Source organism: Bos mutus, chromosome 23 (assembly GCF_027580195.1).
Source record: "Bos mutus isolate GX-2022 chromosome 23, NWIPB_WYAK_1.1, whole genome shotgun sequence".
NCBI lineage: Eukaryota > Metazoa > Chordata > Mammalia > Artiodactyla > Bovidae > Bos > Bos mutus.
Window position 1 is genome coordinate 6391777 of NC_091639.1, and position 22636 is coordinate 6414412.

A 22636-nucleotide genomic window follows, 5' to 3' on the forward strand; every position below is an offset into this window, starting at 1 on the left:
TTGCATCAATTCCTTCATTCATTACTCCTTGATAAGTGAGTGTACCCCTGTAAGCATTATTATTTTTAATAAGTTCACATTAACATAGTAAGCACTTGTACCCCAAAAGTGAAATTAAAGAAACAAATTTATTCCCTAGTATCTTTCTGCTTCTCACTGATATTTATTGAGTTCTGAAAAAAAGAAAGCAACATATATAGAAGCCTTAACTAAAAATACTATGGATATTCCTCATGGATTTTTTTCCTTCACATTCCTATTTAACTCATATAATACAATCTAACTCTAAAATCAAAATGAGCAGCTTCTAATCACACATTCATATGTGTGCTTAGTATTAAATCTCCTTCTCTTATCAGGTCTTTCTTTGAAATTTTGGTTCTTCTGTTAACCATAAGTACACGATTGAGGGTGGAAGAAAGTAATACTTGATGATCTGAACAAAGCGGGGGTGGGTGGAGAACTGCCTGCAGTTTGTAAGAACTGACAGTGTTTTCAATGATATTTTCCTTTTCGTGAAAAAAGCAGCAAATATATTTTGATGCCCACACTCTCCACTGGCAAGGAAATCCATGACCGAGTAACGCACGCGCGCCACGACAAGACACCCATTTATGACCAGTGACAACCAAAACCTAGGAAGTTTTTAAAGAATGTGATTGTTGTCAGAAGGCATCGGTCTGCGCCGCGCCCGGGCGGCGCTGGGAGCGGTGGCCGAGGGGCGCGGGCCGCGTGCCTCGGAGCCTGGTGGGCACAGACCAGCCAGGGAGAGGATTCTGCATACTGCACACATCATCGCTCAGTTCAGGCCAGTCACATTGCATCTGGGATCACCCGACTGTGCTCCATGAAACCGTCAGCCCGCATTTGTGTCTGGCTGTTTTCTCCTGTCCGGCTGTAAACAAGGCCAGCTCGGGGTCGCCGCCCTCCCGCCTGCGTGCCCAGGACCCCGCAGTCAGACCCGGCCAGCAGCCCCCAGAGCCGAGTTGACGTTCCTTCTCCCAGACCGAGGTTCCAGGGCGCACGGGGAAGTCACAGGGAGAAGCAGCTTTGGAGTGACAGCCTCAGGGTCCCTTTTCAGAGACGCTCTCTCAGATTCCTAAGCAACCTGGCCTGGCGGGTCTGTTCCATGAAATTACCGGAGGTGTTCCTAAGGTGAACCATTGTTGTTCAGCAGACTAACTCCGCACAGTCATCGCGTTGCGGAGAAGCGGGTGGTGGTGATTGTTTTTGTTGCTTCAGCGCTCTGAAGCTTTGCTTGGATCAGCCCCCTCCCCACCCCCCACCCCCAAAAAGGACACGGGTAGAAATTCTGTCTGGCCCACCTTATAGGAGCCCACTCATGCCTGGATTGCTGGGTGCAGTGCAGTGATGGTAAACAGGAGCCGGTCTGTTGGCTTCTGTTTGCATCCACTTGGCCACCCTGTTGCCTTTACACTAAAGCGAAGTTCGGTTTGGAAGCCACTTCCTCTCAATAATAAAAGGCAGGGGTGTGATTGGAGCCCTATTCCTTGGCAAGTGGCATAAAGCTGATATTTAGTATTCACGACATTGAATTCTCCTGGACAGCTGGTGTGTCCCTGTTAAGGCTTTCATTTATTCAGCTTGAGCAGGAACTCTTTTCGTTCTCCCAGTCTATTACTTTGTCTATTTAAGGGATAACAGCCAAAGTGAAACAGCTTGCAATTTGCACCTGGCTGCTCTAAGCACTCCATGTTAGATAGCGTGGTGAGCACACCCTTCACTGCTAATGAGAGCAAGACTGTGTAGAGCTGAGTGCAATTTTGTTGGGGCTTTATAGAATATGATAGTGTTTTTTTTTCTTCTGTATGTGATCTGATAATGACTTCCCTATTCTGATCTTTTAGGGTTCCCAGAGTAGATGAATAACATTCCAAAAATGTAAAGTTGCATATTTTTTTTTTAAATTTAAATGTCAGGTAACTAAGAGTTGAATTAATATTCGGCCTGAGTTGCCTCTGATAAGAAAGAAAAAATTTAAATGCTAAATGATTTCTAAGTTGTTGCAAGCACAAAACATCTACAAAAAGTGAAAATGTTAGTTGCTCAGTCCTGTCCAACTCTTTGCAACCCCACAGACTATAGCCCACCAGGCTCCTCTGTCTATAGGATTTTCCAGGCAAGAATACAAGAGTGGGAGCCATTCCCTTCTCCAGAGGATCATCCCAACTCAGGGATTGAACCTGAGTCTCCTGCATTGTAGGCATATTCTTTACCATTTGAACCACTAGGGAAGCCCCCAAACACCTACAGAGACCTTTACTTTGTAAAACTGGCCATGAAAAAAAAAAGTAGATAAAAGCATTTTAGACAAATTTCAGAAATGGGACTAGTTTTGGAAAAACTGTCAAGTGCTTGAAAGTAAACCAAAGTTCTCTACTTCTATTACCTTTGAAAACTTAAGAACTGAATCAAAAATAAAACCTTGAGTGACTGACTTCCAAATCTTACGTAGAATCTTACGTAGAATCTTACGTTGATCTGACGCATTATCATGTGAATCACAGACTCAGTTTTCAGCAAATGCAAAAATATCAGCACATATGATTCTTTCCAGCTTTTTCCAGAAGTTCCCTGCATCCCGCTTAGCTCTGATTCCTTTGAGGAATTATATCAGGGGACTGGCATCTATTTTTTGAAGAATTTAAATTAAACTCATTGCAATGAAAGAACTTTTTATTATGGCTTATAGCACTTTCCCAAACCTTATGTATTTTTTTTACATCATTATAATGATTTTTGAATAATTTGGAAAAATCTCCTTGAAGATGATCCAAACTTTAGTAAATTACATTTATATATTTATGCGTCTTCTGTTAATCAAAGGGCCCATGCTTCATTTGGATTCCACAAATTTCTTGCATTGGCAGTTCTGTTGAAATAATCGTGGTGGGTTCAGTGAAGTTGAGGTGGTCACAAATGTGGTCCCGCTGGTAATTACTCTAGTTTAACACGATCGTTGGCCTGCATCTCCCTGACAGAGAACCTTCCAGCTTGTCAGTGATGGGCCCTTTCCACACAGCTTCAGGAGCCCCGCCAGCCACTGCCGAGTCTGGTTAGGTCAAAGGGTTGAGCCATGTGTAATTCAGAACAGAGGGGGTCCCACGGTCACTCCACAAAAACAATTACACTACTTATTTCACTCCAGCCCTTGCCCAAAACTCACAAGCCTCATAGCTTCAGTGCAGTCAATCTAATTCTGCCCCTGGGCGATAAGCCACATGAAAATATGTGATGCTGTGTTTATAAATCTCGTCAAAAATAGAAACAGTGGACAGGCACAGTGAAGCCCTACTAAGGATGGTGGGAAGCCCTGGAAATTCTGAAGGCACTTTTGTTTCTGTTCTAGAGACTCTCTTTTGCGGTTACGTTGTCTGCTCCACTCGTGAATCATCCTGTTTACTCGTGAGTGCTGCAATGGAGACCGCATTCCCATTCACTTCTATACTTTCTCTCCACGGATAATATTATGAAAAATAAAGCTTAAAAGGCTGCTTTTAAACAAAAAATAAAAATCAAAAAGGGGCTCCTGTTACATCAATCTTACCTCTCGATCCATGTTCTCTGCTCCTTGCCCTTGGCAATGCACAGATTTAAATCAAGTTCCTCTGAAAAAGAAAAGTAGTATTTGAAAACTAGAATAGATTGGCCCCATCTTAAGACATATTAAGCAATTTGGGCTTGGAGAGAGAGAGCTACGATGCTTCTTAATGGTCCCCGCAAATCTCTGTTTATAGTTAATGCGTTTGATTTGGTGTTTTGGTTTTTTCCATTTTTTATTTTATTGAAGTATATTTGATGGACTAAAGAGCCTAGTGGGCTACAGTCCATGGGGTCGCAAAGAGACCCGATTGCGCATCTAAGACACACACACACACACTTGATTTACCGAGTCATGGTGGTTTCCAGTGTCAGTACAGTGACTCAGTTACACATACACATATTCTTTTCCCACCTAGGTTATTACAAAAGACTAGTATCATCCCCTGTGCTCTTCAGATGGCAACTTGTTTTTATTGTTGTTCTTGTTTGTTTAGCTAGACTTCTAACAAACTGAGAGCTGGCAAATATTCACAAGATGTTTTACACAAGTAATCTCTAGGAAAAAATCAGGCTTCAAGTAGACAGCCTAAACTTCCTTCTTTTAAAAAAAAAAAAAAAAAAAAAACAACTTCAGATTGCACTGAAGTTTATGATGAAAACTTGTTTTCACATGCTTTCAGTAGATTTTATTTTTATCTTTTTTTAAAATATTAAGATCTAGCTATGCAACTGTGGAAAGTAGATAATATCTGAGAATGTTGTTTAGTCACGAAGTCATGTCCAACACTTTTGTGACCCCATGGACTGTACCTGACCAGGCTCCCCTGTCCTTGGGATTCTCCAGGCAAGAATACTGGAGTGGGTTGCCATTTCCTGCTCCAGGGGATCTTCTTCACCCAGGGGTCAAACCCAAGTCTCCTGCATTGCCAGGCAGGTTCTTTACCACTGAGCCTCCTGGGAACCCCCGTAGCTGATAAAGTTAATGATAAATACATATACTTAGGTAGCAAGCAGATTAAATTCTGAGCACATCATCCAACAACGATATGGATACGCACACTTCGTGAAAGGATATGTGTTTGTAGCACGCATAAAGAATCCTTAGAGTCATGCAGTTAATTATCCAGTTCAACCTATAAGCTATTCCATGTGATATTATTTCAATTGATAAAAATACTGCACGGGAATAATCTGCGACCAGATGATTATAATAAGTGGGAAATTTCAAAAATGAGGGATTGTCCTAGCATTTATTAGGTTACCATAAATAGTTACCAAAGGAGCTTTTTAAACTTGGAATTTGCCCTCTTGAAATGGTTATCAGTATTTGGCAGTAAAACAAAGTATATCATGTATGAATGATACATGTGACTTTTTTTTTTTATTCAGAGCTCTCAATCGTAGTTTCAAAAAGTCAGTTCACAAAAGGCAAGCGAGCTCTTTCATGGCAATCAACGTGGCAAAAGGAAAGATTTTAGTCCTTTTAGTGGTAATTTTAAAGCTCTTTTATGTAAGTGAAACATGAAAGATTCAAGTTGATTACCTCTAAAATAGGGGAAAAAAATGTAAAATCATCTAAAAGAAAAAAACTGACATTAAAATGAGGAAATTTTAGCCAAGTAACAGAAATCAAAGTTCAGTTTGCTTGTTTTATTCCACGTCACAGTGACTGAAGAGGAATTCAAAAGCATCTACTTCTGAGAACAAACGTGGAGTGGAAATCTGTTTTCTTTTGTTTCCTTGAATTTGGTATCAACCTAATACATAGCTCACCTTCCTTGGTGAAGAAACTGCCTGCAATGTGGGAGAGTCAAGTTCAATCCCTGGGTCAGGAAAATTCCCCTGGAGAAGGGCATGGGACCCTTCTCCAGTATTCTTGCCTGGAGAATCCCAAGGACAGAGCCTGGTGGGCTACAGTCCACGGGGTCACAAGAGTCGGACACGACTGAGTGACTAACACAATACGTAGTTAATATTTGTCTTTAAAATGTTTGTAATTTGCAAAGTTGCTCACTTTATGCTCATCATACATTTATGTGGAGACATAGAATCTAAAATATGGAAGCCAAAAAGCACAAGTTGTCTCTCTTCACATCATTCTAGTGCTCAGGAGACTTGCAGATAAGGTAGACCACTTCTTTCTCTTCGTAGAAGGCTGCGTTTTAAATATCTTCCTGAACCATATTCAGAATGCAATATACATGCAGTAAGACTGAGCACAGTTATGAAATAAGATCAGAATTCCTTCATTCTCTCATATAAAGCAAGTCCTTGAATCTAGAGAGCGGTTTGATAGAACCAAGTGGTGTATCATTTTAAAGCAGGTACCACTAAAGGAAAAGTAGAACCCAGTATTCCTGGGTCTCATGACTAAAGGGTATGGCAGAAGGTCCCTCTGGCCTTGGTATCTCTAGGAGCTTAGATCAAGCATGATTTGCAATAAGGAATGTCAGTCTCCAGGTTTTGATGAGCTGGGATTTGGGGTTTGTAGTCAGGTTCCTTATGATTGAGATACAGCTCGCTGAACAGAGTTGGTAAAGAACAATAGAGCCACCTTGAACCAGAGAAAATCAGAGAGCATGTTCCCTGGCTGTCAGGCATAAAAAGACATGAGCAACATATTGGTTCTGGCCTAAACATTGATACCTCAATGTGTGTTCCCAGTTGCGATACCGGGGAATTTAATTTGAAGACTTCCAAAGTGGGAAAGCAGTGTTTAAAAGCTTTAAAAATGACCCAATTGCTAAAAGCTGTGACAAATAGATAAAAAAAAATAGGGGTGAGACCAGTTTCAGAGGCCAAATCGGTAAGCTGGAGGCAGCAGAGTGGATTCTGAGGAGTGGGCAGAATTCAGAAACAAGCCGGCAAAGGTGAATGGAAAAGAGCTATGAGCACAGAGGGGTGATGAAAATGAGACTGAGACGTTCACAGAACAGTGAGCAGAGTCCATCAGCAAACAGTACTTTTAGTAAGTTACTGATTGACGAACAGTCCCCACAGCCCCATAAAAACCTATCACTTTTGTGACTCACCAAAGATGAAGCCAATCCGAGAACCGATATTTTTGCCAAACTACCTCTATGACCTATATTGTCAAGAAAGTCCAAAGTGGCTTTCCTTTCATTAAAAAACAAAAGGGAAAATAACAGTTATAAACACTATCTATTTACCCCAAAGCTTGTGTTTGGCCTTTCAGGAACACCTGACTTAATGAACTAATGAGCAAAGTTTTCACTAAGTCTACAAATCTGGACCACAGTGTGGCATGTTTGCTGAAATTCAAGCAGCCTGCACTAGGGCTTGCCAGGTGCCACAGTGGTAAAGAATCTGCCTGCCAATTCAGGAGATGCAGGTTCGATCCCTGGGTCAGGATGATTCTCTGGAGGAAATGGCAACCTGTTTCAGTATTCTTGCCTGGGAAATCCCATGGACAGAGGAACCTACAGTCCACGGAGTCACAAAGAGTCGGACTGAGAGGCTGAGCATGCACAACAGGAATCACATTTGAAAAGCCGGTCTCAAACTTGCAAGCAGGTTGGTAATTGCAGTATAACCTGCTTGCAAGTATCCCATTGACCATATCCTGTGGAGCCCAGGTTAATAATCACTAAAAAGCTAATTTGTACAGTCACTTTTTTTTTTTTGGATTGCTTTAAGACTGATCTTAAAATGGCTTTCACTGAAATTGTTGACCTTGTATTTATTGCAAATTAAATCCTGGCATTGCCAAATCTCTGAGTACGGGCTCATTGCTTCCAGAGAAGGGAATTAGCGTGGCTACAGCTGTCATTCCATTGCATTTTTCTTCTCAAGCAGACCAGCAAGGGCAAAGATGGTGTTAGACAGAGGTCGCAAGCCAGATTCTGTCTGCAAACATGCTTTGTTTGACCTCCACAGTGATTTTAAACAGATTGAGCCAACATTGAAACATAAAAAAAAATTGCCGTCAAAAATCCGACTTCTGGCTTCTCTTGGAAAATTTTAAACTTGGCCACATCGGCGGGCGTGGTGGCAGCATGTTCTTTAGGCAGTGTCGTTAGTGTCCGGGGTCCCTCTCTCCCCGTTGCAGACCACAAACCAAAATGTAGCTCCATAAAGGCAAGGCGCCGACTTCATTGCTGCATATGTAGAGCCCAGAACAGAGACTGGAAGGAGTGGGTGCTTGGCAGACCTTTAATGCTGAATGATCTCAGGACTTCCCAGGCGGCACAGTGGTAAAGAATCCGCCTGCCAATGCAGGAGACCCAGGAGACAGGGGTTTGATCTCTGGGTCAGGAAGACCCCTGAAGAAGGAAATAGCAATCCACTCCGACATCCTTGACTGGAAAATTCCATGCACAGAAGAGCCAGGCCGGCTACAGCCCATGGGGTTGCAAAGAGTCTGGCGCATCTGAGCAACTGAGCGGACACAAATGCACGAAACGATCTCAAGAGCAAACAGATACTTTAATGGATGACTTTAAAACAACAGGCATGCTCGGGAACTGCCGCAACATGCAAATTTAAAAAAATTAAATAAATGTGCAGGTCAAATAAATTCTGCCAGTCCTCAGGCAGAGAGAGAGACAGAGTACCCACATATCATTCTGCTATAGCTGCTGTTTTTCTTATAAAGAAACATTTCTCTGTATCCCTGCCACTTTCAAAAATAGAGCCACAAGTGTCAAGGAAAATGACGGTGATCACAGACCCAGAATTCTTCACTCAGTTCTATTTCTGGTCTGGCCTCTATAGGGATCGGAATCTGACATTTCTGTGAGACACATGCAAGTAGGAAGATACTTCTAATAACAAACTGGCCTACCAAGTCTCCTCTCTCATTCTGTGCAATCATTTTTTGTAGTGCAATCTAAATCTATATTCAGTTCAGTTCAGTTCAGTCGCTCACTCGTGTCCGACTCTTTGCGACCCCATGAATCACAGCACGCCAGGCCTCCCTGTCCATCACCAACTCCTGGAGTTCACTCAGACTCACATCCATCGAGTCAGTGATGCCATTCAGCCATCTCATTTTCTGTTGTCCCCTTCTCCTCCTGCCCCCAATCCCTCCCAGCATCAGAGTCTTTTCCAATGAGTCAACTCTTCGCATGAGGTGGCCAAAGTACTGGAGTTTCAGCTTCAGCATCATTCCTTCCAAAGAAATCCCAGGGCTGATCTCCTTCAGAATGGACTGGTTGGATCTCCTTGAAGTCCAAGGGACTCTCAAGAGTCTTCTCCAACACCACAGTTCAAAAGCATCAATTCTTCAGCGCTCAGCTTTCTTCACAGTCCAACTCTCACATCCATACATGACCACTGGAAAAACCACAGCCTTGACTAGACAGACCTTTGTTGGCAAAGTAATGTCTCTGCTTTTCAATATGCTATCTAGGTTGGTCATAACTTTTCTTCCAAGGAGTAAGCATCTTTTAATTTCATGGCTGCAGTCACCATCTGCAGTGATTTTGGAGCCCCCAAAAATAAAGTCTGACACTGTTTCCACTGTTTCCCCATCTATGTCCCATGAAGTGATGGGACCAGATGCCATGATCTTCGTTTTCTGAATGTTGAGTTTTAAGCCAACTTTTTCACTCTCCTCTTTCACCTTCATCAAGAGGCTTTTTAGTTCATCAAGAGGCTTTTTAGGATTTTTTTTAATAAATCTCTATTAGAGAATAAATAAAAGGGGACTATAAAATTTACCTTGGAAAGTCACTACTTAAACCTCACATGTGCATGCATGCTCAGTCGCTCAGTCATCTCCGACTCTTTGCAACCCCATGGACTAGAGCCCTCCAAATTCTTCTGTCCATGGGATTCTCCAGGCAAGAATACTGGAGTGGGTTGCCATTTCCTCCTCCAGGGGAATCTTCCCAACCCAGACATCGAACCTGGGTCTCCTGCATTGACAGGTAGATTCTTTACCACTGAGCCACCTGGGAAGCCCTAAAAACATAACACACTATCACTTAAATAAAGAGTCAGAATAACACTGTGGAATCAACTTGTGTTAACAACTAGAAAGACACTGGTCAAATATCATATATTCACGCATATATGTGGAATCTAGAAAAATGATACAGATGAACCCATTTCAGGGCAGGCATAAAGATACGGACATAGACAATGGATGCATGTTGGGAGATGAGCTGGGAGATTGGGATTGACATATATACACTACCACGTATTAAATAGATAGATAGTGGACAGCTGTTATATGGCACAAAGAGCTCAGCTCGGTGCTCGGTGGTGACCTAGAGAGGTGGGTTGGGGCTGGGAGCGGGTGGGGGGACGTGGAAGGGAGACCCAAAGGGAAGGGTATATACATACACTTACGGCTGATTCACGTGTTGTACAGCAGAAACTAACACAGCATTGTAACGCAAGTATACCCCGGTACATTTTTTCAGTCTCTTGCACATCGGGAAATTGCTTAACCTCTAAAAGTCTCCAATTTCCCTGCATAAGAGTTGAGAAAATTTAAAAAATTACATATGTCAAACGTCCAGCTTCCACTTAGGGTATGAAAACCTGGCAGGCTATTAGTCCCAAACATAAAGAAAAAAAAAAAAAGAATTACGAATGTCTGCAAATTTACAACTTTTCTGAAAGCCACCTGGCAGCTGAAGTCACAGAATAACCAACTAACCCAAAAGCTAAAGAAAGAGCAGTGGGTCCAAGGAGTAACAAGCTGCAAGCACTTGCTTGCTGGAGTCGACATGAAACCCCTTAGAAGCCAGTAGGGAGACTTCAGCTAAAAATTGTTCGTGAGTTTCTGAAGTCATTAGTCAAATTTGAAAATGACCTAGTGTGAGAATATGGAGCGTGTTGGCAGGATGCTCAGCGGGCAGTTCTGTCTGTTTCGAATCCCCAACCGAACAGCTATACTGTCCATGGAGCCCATCCTATGCCCCCAGGCAAGGGTAGAGACTTGAAGTCCCTCCCAGCTGCCCACATCACCTCCAACCCTGCCCCATCGGGGCCATGCTCCCATCAGGAAGCTTGGCCATGATGCCCAGGGGGCACGGGGCACATCCCATAGCCTGTCTTGGGTCTGGACTCAAACCAGCAGCCTTGCCCAGTTATTGAGCCTGAACGGTGACCCTGAGCAGCCTCCAGCCCAGTCTACAGTGATGCTCAGCTGCAGAGCCCAGCATACAATCCTACTCAGAAGTGGAGATCAGCAGTGGCCCTGCTTGACTGTGGGACACAGACGGGCGCTTTGCCCAGGCAGGGAGTCACAGAGCATAGTCCGCGACTCAATTTGGTTTTACAGACAGCTACCACGTGTGACTGTATAGCATGCTCTACAAGGCAGCCCAACTGTGGGTACAGCAGGAGACCCCACTGACCAGAAAACCAGATGAGCAACCACTCCTGACAGATAGCACAGCCAATGACCCACTGGCTGGCGTGGAAGTCATATACCTGATACAGATTAATATCCAAATCATATAAGGAACTCATATAACTCAGCAGTGAAAAGAATCAGATCAAAATATGGGGAAAGGACCTGAATAGACCTTTTTCTAAAGAAGATGTACAAATGATCTGAAAGGGGGATCAAAATCACCAATCCTCAGGTAACCGCACGTCAAAACCACAAGGAGCTATCCCCTCACACCTGTTGGATTGGCTGTTACCAAAGAGACGAGAATAACTTGCACTGGTGAGGCCGTGGGGGAAAGGGGAAACCTTGTGCACTGTTGGTCGGAATGTAAATTGGTACAACCACTGCAAGAAACAGTGGGGAAGGGTCTCAAAAACAAAACAGAACTGCCATGTGATCCAGCCATCCCCCGTCTGGGTATAATCACTTTTCTGTAACCCCACGTTTACCACAGCTTTGTTTACAGTAGCTTCCCTGGTGGCTCAGATAGTAAACAATCCGCCTGCAGTGTGAGAGACTTGGGTTCAATCCCTGGGTTGGGAAGATCCCCTGGAGGAAGGCATGCAACCCACTCCAGTATTTGTGCCTGGAGAATCCCCATGGACAGAGGAGCCTGGTGGGCTACAGTCCATGGGGTCACAGAGAGTCAGACACAACTGAGAAACTAAGCACAGCACAAGACATATAAACAATCTAATGTTCATCAGTAGAGGGATGGATAAAGAAGATGTGGCATATATGCAATGGAATATTATTCAACTGTGAAGAAGAAGCAAATTTAGACAAATATTGTGTGATCTCACTTATATGTGGAATCTTAAAAACACACACAGAGAGAGAAGCAGAAAGTAGATCTGTCATTGCCAAGGCAGAAGTAGGATGTGGGGGTAAATGAGTGAAGGTGAACTTCTAGTTCTAAAATAAATAAGTTATGGGATCTAATTTAAGCATGGTAACTGTAATTTGTAGTGCTGCTTTTTTTACTTGAAAGTTAAGTGAGTAGATCTTGAAAGTTTTCATTACAAAAAAAATAAATATACAAAGTGATAGATGCATTAACTAACCTTAGTGTCGTTATCACTTTGCAATATTTATATATCAGATCATCATGTTGTACACCTTAAACTTACATGGTGTTATATGTCAATTACAGCTCCATAAAGCTGGAAGAAACAAGTAATTAATGTGTTAATAGCTCCCATATAAAGACTGGGTAACATAATGAATATATGAGGAATTTCAACAACGGGATAGAATAATAAAGAATCAGATGGAAATGTAGAAATGAACAATATGGTAAGGAAAGTGCAGAATGCCATCAACAAGCTCATTAGTAGTCTAAGTACAACTGAGAATAAAATCAGTTGAACTCAGTCCATCAGCAACAGAGATTATCCAAATAAAAACAGAAAGGTAAAAAGAGAGCAAAAAGAAAAAAAAGAGCAGAGTAGCCAAGAATAATAGAAAAATTCCAAATGGACTAACATACCGGTAATTTTGAATATAGGAAAGGAAGACAGAGCACATAGACAGGAGAACGATCAAAGGAAAAATGACTAAAAATTCCCTCAGATCAACGAGACACCAAAGGAGAGGTCGAAGAAGTTCAGAAAACATCGAGTAGGATACAACATACACGTACACACATCACGCGCAAACCGCTGAAAACCACCAGCAAAAAGAAACCAGGAAGGTAACCAGAGAAAAGAGGCATATCACACAAGGAGGAACAAAGTTAAAAATTATAGCAGACTTCTCATCGAAACTCTGTAAGCCAGAAGAGCATGGGCAGACATCCTTAAAGGACAAGAAGAAAAACAGCACTAAAGCTTAAATTCTATAGCCAAGGAAAATTTCTTTTAAAAATGATGGTAGGGAACGTAGGTATGGCAGAAAGAAGAGACTGTCAAATCCTAGCCCCCAAGAAACAAGGTAAAACTGGAAGGAAGAAAAATCCAAAACAACCAGTTCAGTCTCTGGAAAGAGTTCAGAGGCTAACAACCAGTGGAGAAATAGGCATTCATGGGAACCTGCAGAAATTAGTGTAAGTACTGTGGGTACCTCCTTGACCCAAGGCTGCTCCAGTCTCTGCAGTGACCCCTAACACCAGCTGGGCCGGTGGAGTAGTACTTCCAAGGAAGCGCTGGCAATAAAAACCAGCGGTTGCACTGCTCTGGCATGGAATTTTGGAGACGAGGACGGAAAACTCATACCCAGTTGTACTGTGAAAGTATCAAAATCCGTAGAAAACAAGTGTTGACGGCCTGTGGCTCTATTACGCGGGGTTGCAGTCCCACTTGGGATACAGTAGATCACTCGACTAATCAGAAATTTGATCAGGAGGTCCTGGAAATGAGAGACCAAAGAAAGGCTATTAATAAACGGGTGCTGCATGGATCCGTGCTGATCAGGGGTCTGTGCACGTGTGCAGGGAAGACTCGAGACTATCCAAGCTGTGTGCGCATCCCCAATTGACCTGAATGCTGTGCAGATCTACAGAAAAGACCCAGGAGGACCTGGCAGAAAGTAGACCTGAATTTTAAACATGTTCCCAGCCCCACACACAGATCCATCAGCAGAGGAGGGAAATCTTACAGACGCAAAGTATCTGTGGACAATCCTTGGTTGATCACTGTGCTCTGCAGATGCAAAGGAGCCTCCATAAAATGAACCTAAAACTGTTTATTAAAGTTTGAAAAAATTCAGAGAGACAGCAGCAGGCACACATCACAGGGAAAACAGACTCGATAGCTTAAGTTCAAGCAAGTTACTAAAAACAAAACAAACGAAATATAAGCCAAATAACAAAATAAAACAGCAACAAAGATGGTCCTCAAGGCAAAAGCTCAAAATCACATTTGCTACACCATATTATCGAAGATGCAGGTTTTCAACAAAAATTTATAGGACAGTGAAGAAATAGAAAAGTGTGACCTATATTCAGGAAAATAAGCTGTCAACAAAAATTAACTCTGAGTGGGTAAGGAGGTTGTATTTAGTAGACAAAGACTTCAAAGTAGGTTTTATAAAATGTTCGAAGAAGTCTAAGAAACTGTGGTTTAAAATGTAAGGAAAATATATTAATGGACTCAAATATAAGAAATCTCTGAAAAAGGAAACTATAAAAACAGTCAAATGGAAATTTCAGAATCAAAAGATATAAAGACTACAATGAAAAATTCACCAGATGGGTTCAAGAGTTCATGAAATAAGATGGTAGAGAAGGAATCAAGAATATTAAAGATAGATCAATAGAAATTATCCAGTTTGAAGAAGAGAACGGGAAAACACAGACAAAAATGAGACTCCTGGGAAGAGATGAAGAGGAAAAAAAAGGGTAGAAAAATGTCTGAGAAAATAATGGCCTGATAGCAAATAGCCTTCCCTGGTGGCTCAGATGGTAAAAAGAACTCCTGCAATGCAGGAGACACGGGTCTGATCCCTACGTTGGAAAGATCCCCTGGAGAAGGAAATGGCAATCCACTCCGGTATTCTTGCCTGGGAAATCCCATGGACAGAGGAAGCTGACGTGCTACAGTCAATGGGGTCACAAAAGAGGCGGACACGACTGAGCTACTAAACAGCAACAACAGCAAAGGGACCTTGTGTTTGCAATTGGACTCGATTCTCCTGGACTCCACTCTCTGGAGTTTTGCTGGGTCTCCTGGCTCCCTCTCCCACAGTCACTTCCTCCAGGTTACAACTTTTTTAATCCTACATTATCAACCAATGCTGATTCAGCTATTTCCTCTTTAAGAAATTCGTCATCTCTTATCTGCAGATTCTTACCATCCTACACGCTTTTACTAGTCTTTTACTTCTGCTGCTGCTAAGTTGCTTCAGTCGTGTCCGACTCTGTGCGACCCCATAGATGGCAGCCCACGAGGCTCCCCCATCCCTGGGATTCTCCAGGCAAGAACACTGGAGTGGGTTGCCATTTCCTTCTCCAATGCATGAAAGTGAAAAGTGAAAGTGAAGTCGCTCAGTCGTGTCCGACTCTTAGCGACCCCATGGACTACAGCCTACCAGGCTCCTCCATCCATGGGATTTTTTCCAGGCAAGAGTGCTGGAGTAGGGTGCCATTGCCTTCTCCACTAGCCTTACAATAAAAATGCAAGAGGAATATAAGAATATATATATATGAGATCTCTATCTATCTATATATATTGAACAAAAGCTCATAAAAAGATCCTATTATATCCACCAGCTAATCTGAACAGAGCACGGAGAAGCTTCCCTGGCAGTCCAGAGGTTAAGACTTTGTCTTCCAATGCAGACGGTGTGGGTTCGATCTCACAGTCATAAACCAAAACATAACACAGCAGCAGTGTTATAACAAATTCAAGGAAGAGTTTAAAAATGGTCCACATCAAAAAAAAAAAAACTTCAAAAAATAGAAAAAACATAAAGAGCATTAAAATATGTCCTACCCAGAGGAGTGAAGGTCCCTTCACTGCCTGTTCAGGGCAGCCCAGCCTTTCCTCCCACCGTTCAGCCTTGCCACTTTCGTCCTTGAAAAGAACTTTGCTAACCGAGCCCACAAAGCATGACACTAGCGACCTGGACTGTGATTAAAGTCTGGGGATCAGGGAAGACAAGCCCCAGCCTGCTTTATCCTAGCAAGAATTCCACTTTCAGTGTTCCTAGCACCGAATAGAAGAAAAATTCCAAACTGCATTTACAAGGTGCTACCAATAGGGAGGAAACGATTGCCTTTAGCAAGCACAAGACTTGAGAAAACACACCTGTCCCTTTGTTATTGATAGTGATCAACTGATCCCTAGAATCTGATTGAGAACATCGGGGTATAAATCGGGCCACACGTGCAGTTCCAGAAACATCAGTGCTAGTAATTCATAGCATATTTCAACTGCCACTGGCATGCATTTCTGGATTAGTGTCACATAGGGGTTCACAAGAAAGCAACAAGGGCTATTTGTTTATACGGTCACATTTCTACCCTCATTTTTCCTCATATTCAACCTGATGCGGGCTTAATGTACCAATAAGCACATCAGTGTGGGTTTGCATTTCTTCCTCAGGTATTCAGGAACAAAATGTTGGTTGATTCACAAGTAAAAGGAAATTAGTGTCATGAAAGGATAATTTTGTTGCCTAAAGAAATAAACATTATTACTTCTTCAGGGGGCCTGCTACCTGAACTGTTCCTCTAGGCAGGAATGTTCTCCATCGGCAGGTTAATTGCTGGGATATTCTGTATTCATTTCCAAGGCCCACATTCACTTGCGTATTCTTTCAATCATTCCACACATATTTATGGGGAACCTAGTCTATGAAAGATACTGTTCCAAGTGCAGTGGGTGATGACGATTCCTGGCCCCAAGGGAACTACAGCCTGGGTAGCAACTTCAGAAGGAAAGGCACAACCAGTGAGATAAAAAGGACACCACCACTGTTGAGAAATTGACCAAAACCTGAGAGCCCTCAAAAAATTAGACTGAAGTGGAAAAAAAAAAAAATTCAAACTCATCAGACATGTAAGTGTTAACAACACGGTAGTTGATCAGGGACTGAGGCTTTACATAGATGATATCACTTTGTCCTCACACAAGCCCTAACAGGGGCTACGTTATCCCCACTTTCTAGATGAGGACATTGAAAATCCTGAGAGGTCCGGTGACAGGCCACCTAAGAACCTGGGATCCAGGTTTCAATGGCCAATGTGCCTTTGCTGCACGGACCACAGCCTTAGCTGACCTCAGCTGAGTTGCTCACCTGTCACTTCGAGCCTTCAACAGACACTAAAGCCTAGAGTTGTTCCATGTGGGGTAAGTGGGAAAAAGCAAATGAAAAATGTATTATGAATGAAAAATGTGTGTTTTAACTAAGGGAGAGTGAAAACCTCTTACATTGCTTCCTAAGTGAGTTTTGACTAATATTCATGTGTCTAAGTTCCCCAGCTGAAGTTCTACATGGGCCCCAAACACTCAAATACCTAAACTAAAACTAGGGCTGAAAATTCCATGGATCGTAAAGAACTTAAGAAAATGTCTCCATCTTCCTGGGCTTTCACACAGTTTCATATTCCAGGGGCCAACTGGGAAACGGGAAAGGCAATTCATAACTTCTTGAACTCCATCTTTTTAGTTCTCAGGAAATTACAAAATATTCAATCTGACTAAACTATTTCTTTGGCTGTTACTTTGTTATTACCAATATGTTAACTATACATACACACAAATAGATTTTCCAATATATAGATTTTCACATTTATATGTGGGGTTTTTGATGGCTTACTGTTAACAAGCTGTTTAGGGGGAAATTCACTTTTCTAGCCTCTGAACGATGGCTTCCCTGGTGGCTCGGTGGTAAAAAATCTGCCTGCCAAGGCAGGAGATGCAGTTTTGACCCCTGGGTCGAGATGATCCCCTGGAGAAGGAAATGGCAACCCACTCCAGTATTCTTGCCTGGGAAATCCCATAAACAGAGGAGCCTAGCAGGCTACAGTTCATAGGGTCACAAAAAAGTCAGACACAATTTAGCAACTAAACAACAACAATCCTCTGAATACTATCTAAAGGGAGGTTATTATCTAGAATTGTGACATTTTTTGTTTTGTGCTGTATATACTTGTATCAATAAGTAAAACTAAGATCTCAGAATTGTCTGTATTTTATAAATGCTTCTGTTGGAATCTATGAAAATCACAAAAATAATTTAACCTTTTCAAATTGTGCTGAATCTTTTAGATTCACTTTTTATTATTCTTTTGTCTCCTGGGTCACAGAGATACTGCTGCTGCTACTGCTAAGTCGCTTCAGTTGTGTCTGACTCTGTGTGACCCCATAGACAGCAGCCCACCAGGCTCCCCCGTCCCTGGGATTCTCCAGGCAAGAACACTGGAGCGGGTTGCCATTTCCTTCTCCAATGCATGAAAGTGAAAAGTCAAAGTGAAGTCACTCAGTCGTGCCCAACTCTTAGCGACCCCAGGGACTGCAGCCTACCAGGCTCCTCCGTCCATGGGGTTTTCCAGGCAAGAGTACTGGAGTGGGGTGCCATTGCCTTCTTCAACAGAGATATTGGTGGTTTGTAATCCAGGCCAGTGGTTCTCAAACTTTACGTGTGTGCATGCTCAGTCACTCAGTTGTATCTGATTCTTTTGTGACCCCATGGACTGTATAGCCTACCAGGTATCCTCTGTCTGTGGGATTTCCCAGGAAGAATGTTGGAGTGAGTTGCCATTTTCTTCTCCAGGGGATCTTCCCGAGCCAGGGATTGAACCTACATCTCCAGCGTCTCCTGCATTAGCAGGTAAATTCTTTACCAATGAGCCACCTGGGAAGCCCCCCTCTAACTTCAGGTGCTTTCAAATCACCCAGAGGATGCTGGGCCTACATCACTGAGTTTGCACAACCAACAGTTTTGAAGGTGATGCTGATACTACTGGTTCAAAGACTAGCCTGTGGGAACCACAGCCTTAGACCAAGCTAAACGAGAAAGAGCACTAACTAGGAATCGACAGACTCAGACTCTAATCCTAGATCTGTCATGGTCTCGCTGTGTAACTTTACGGAAGTCATTTGGCACCTCAACTTCTGTTTCTCCATACTTAAATAACTTACGAAAATCCACTATCATTCTAGAATCTGTAACTGACCCAGGCAATAGAGTCCGCTCCACCATGCATACCAAACAATTTGAAAGGTCAGTTCGTAACTGAAATAGTCACTGTGTTTCAAGCAAAACATATGGTATTGCCTCATACTGCCGTGTCGACAATAATGCCATATATGAATTCCTAAATATCATCACATTATGCTAAATTGTGAAGGAAAAAAAAAAAAAAAACATGATTTGTTGGTAAAATAGGATTAGGGACACAACACTATAAAATGCTAACCAGCGACTCGTAGGGACAAAAAAAAAGAGAAACCAATAACAGAGGCAGGGTTTCCAACATGTTCAATGGTTAAGAAATGCACAAATACTACAATAAATACGGCACTCTACCTGGAGAAAGACTGGAAGTTTGCTGTAGATGTGGGCTGGGAAGAATTGCAGGTTGCGAATGATTTTGAAGTAGTAGAAGGAAGATGACTAGAAATAAGAGAGTTGTAGCAACAGGTGTAGACAAACGTAACTCATTGATCTCAGTTGGGAGTTGGCATGAGCATCGCAGTTCACCGATCTTGAGCAGCCTTAAATCCTGGGGCACGTTTTCTTGTCTTGGAGATGACGGCCCTTCAAGGAATGCATTTATAGAAGATTCTTGTTCCATTGAATTTTGACAGTTGGGTCCTTCTTCAATTCACTTCTGGATCGCTGCTGGAAATACTTTGGTGACTTTCTCATCCTTGTTCACAACTTGGCCCAACAGTGCCTGAGGGCTTTCAGAATCCTAGCAACATTTAAAGCTACTATACTGGTCACTCCCGGCGCCAAAAGGAGCTGAATTTGGCAATTTCCATTTCAGGTCGTTAAATATAGATAGAGCTTTCCTTTTGTCCATGCTTGGCTACTTGAACCTGAATGCTTAGATTCATCTCAGGTGTTGGATGAGGTGAGGTTTGTTTGGGTTTTGTTTTTTTAAATGTATAAAAAAAATCAAGAATGTGAAAACTAGGAAAAGACAACCTTCAAGGATAACGCCACCCAGAGACGCCGGAAGTGTGTCCGTGTGTGTTTTGTGTATTTCTACGTGTTTCGGTTTATGGACAGAATATGCAAAAGCAAACTCAAAATTCACTTTTTACTAAAATTATTCCCTGACTTATCATTCACACTCATATTTTCAAAACAAGTGTCGGCAAAATGACTATACTTTTGATAACAATTACAGCTTTGTTGTTGGAAATACTATTTGGTTAGATATAGAATATTGTGAATCTCCCATAATCTCTCTTAGGTGGAACTGAATACGCTTAAGAAATGACTTCTATTATATGGCGGAACTTGGGGGTTCCTTAAAAGGAAGGTCCAGACTGAGGTCAGGTGTCCATTAAGGCTGTGCTTTGTTGCTGTTCTTGAGTCACTTTGCGACCCCATAAACTGTAGCCCACCAGGCTCCTCTGTCCATAGGATTTCCCAGGCAAGAATACTGGAGTGTGTTGCCATTTCCTCCCCCAGGGTATCTTCCCAACCCAAGGATCAAACGCCTGTCTTCTGAATTGGCAGGCAGATTCTTTACCACTGAGCCACCAGGGAAGCCCCAGGGCTGATGCTACCCCAGATCATTTCTGATGATGCTCAGTGATACCAAGCTGTTTCCATGAAAACTGAAGTTTCCAACAAAATCAGCCCCTTTTCTTCTCTTCAGTCACCTGTCAGAGAGCATGGTGCTCACCTCTCTCCAACTTCTCATAAATTGAAACCAGTTTCCTCTTGATTACCCTTGTGTAACATCTTTATGGGAATTGTTTTCCCATACTTATTACGAACATTTTAATAGAATGTTAAAAAAAATAATAGAAGAATTTCAGAAAACAGCCATAGGAAGTATGGAAGGTGTGGAAACGTTTTTCACAAGCATAAGAAGAATCTACTGGGGTAATACAGGCTTGCAGAAGAGCCAAAGGAACAGTTTAATAACCCTAAGTTTTCTTGATTTCTCTCTTGCACTTACACCTCACATTCTGTCCACCAGGAAATCCTGTTGTCTCATGTATTCGAAATACATCTACGATCCTATAACCTCTCACTACCTCTACTGTTAATCCTCTGGTCCAGTTCACTTCCATCTTCCCCCCAAAACTATAAACCATCTGGTCTCCCTGCTTCCTTCTCCACCTCTCCCCTAGCTATTCTCAGACCAGCAGCCGGTCATCCTTGCAAGCTGGGCAATATTTCCATGTCTCCCTCAGACTGAAAAACCACTCATCTCCTCTCTCTCCCTCTCTCCTGCCACACTGGCTTTGTTACTCCGGGAGCATAACCACGCACGTCCCTTCTCAGCTTCAGGGCTTTGCTTACACATCACTGCCCCCAGTGTGATTCACCCTGACTGTTTAAAAATCGCCAGTGACTCTCCAACACTCCCCCCCACACACACACCCACACTCGCACAAGTAATTCCCTCTATACTGCTCCTTTTCGTCCCCCGTGACGTGTGTTCCCTTCCACCACGCCAGGTCATTTACTTTCACCCATGATTACTCCCTATCGTCTCTCTTCCCCTGACCAAGTTTGTAGCTCTTGAGGACCACGAAGGCAAAGACCTTCGTTGTCTCACTGACGCACTGATCAGCAACAGTTCCTGGCATATAACAGGTGCTCAATAAATACCCAATGAATGAACCATTTTCAAATTAATGGAAACTAATATGAGGAAGAAATTAGCTGACCTTCAAGAGAGAGAAAACAAGAAATAAAGAGAAGTGTATAAAAAGAAAATAACAAGAGAAGCTTTCCTCCAAATTACTAAAATAAATGACCAAGAGGAAGTTTCTTTTGATTGACCTGGTGATTTTTAAGAGATAATATGGCTTCACTGGTTAGAAATCAGTAAGAAAAAAGAAAATGGAAATATGGGGTAAAAAAATCCCAATTTGTATCCCCAGTGAGAATTAGTCATTGGGTATGTATTTCCACAGAGAGATCTCTGTTGTTCCTCTCCTTTGCTAAAGAACGTCACTGGCTCAGTGGACTGTAACTTTACAACTTAAGGCTTTCCATCGTTTCTGCCAGGGTGATGCTTGCTGCTGCTGCTGCTGCTAAGTTACTTCAGTCGTGTCAGACTCTGTGTGACCCCATAGACGGCAGCCCACCAGGCTCCCCCGTCCCTGGGATTCTCCAGGCAAGAACACTGGAGTGGGTTGCCATTTCCTTCTCCAATGAATGAAAGTGAAGAGTGAGAGGGAAGTCGCTCAGTCGTGTCCGACTCTTAGCGACCCCATGGACTACAGCCTACCAGGCTCCTCCATCCATGGGATTTTCCAGGCAAGAGTACTGGAGTGGGGTGCCATTGCCTTCTCCCAGGGTGATGCTTAACTGTAATGTAATGTATATAGCATTACATTTTAAGCTATAAATACTTAAAAATACCCTGTCCCAATAAGCTCAATGGAAAGTTCAAATGCACTGATCATTTACCCATTTTAGGGTGAGGGGGGATCACATCTCTTATTGCACAGAAATAAAATAAACCCCCAAAATCCTCAATTTTAATATACTTAGAAAGTTCCCTAATTAAGGTTCCAGAGATACATGCCAATATCCTATATGCAAATATTCTAACTATTCACAAAGAACAAAAACACAAACAAAAGTAATTTGCCTTTAGGAGCCATTTTGTAGATTTAAAAGGGCAAATTCTATATTAAACTCTTATCAGTCTGGTGATGAATAGGCTTCATATGACAGAAAGATAAATTAATGCCATCAATTATCATCTAAATTGCCATTTTACACTTAAGCATTATAAGTAACCAAGTGAAAATTTAAGAAAAACAAAATGAATTTTCAAAATTACATATGACTTTTTTCAAGTGAGATTAATGTAGAAATTCAGACATAGGAAAGCAAATAAGCATAAATAGGCAATCTGAATAATTCTACCAAGCTAACATTTACCTCATAATAAAAGAACTGTTTAATCAGTAATGTGTAGCCTATTCCTGTAGATTTCCATAATCTTGGTCAGTATAAAAGCAATCCTAAGTCTCTTTTCCTTTATCCAATCACAGTTTCTGGAATCTAATGATTCATGAACAGATTTCTTAAATTAGCACCTATTTTCCTCTTCCA

The 22636-nt window shown here is 42.2% G+C and overlaps 1 protein-coding gene across 1 annotated transcript in view; it reads right to left on the minus strand.

The window, feature by feature from the left end:
* Positions 1-22636, minus strand: part of LOC102270916 (uncharacterized) — a 302710-nt gene that overhangs the window by 171399 nt on the left and 108675 nt on the right. Inside the window, exon 4 of the mRNA XM_070361434.1 lies at positions 3569-3629. Within this exon, the coding sequence (XP_070217535.1) occupies positions 3569-3580 (12 nt within the window). The 5' untranslated portion in view covers positions 3581-3629. The remainder of the gene's footprint in view (positions 1-3568; positions 3630-22636) is intronic.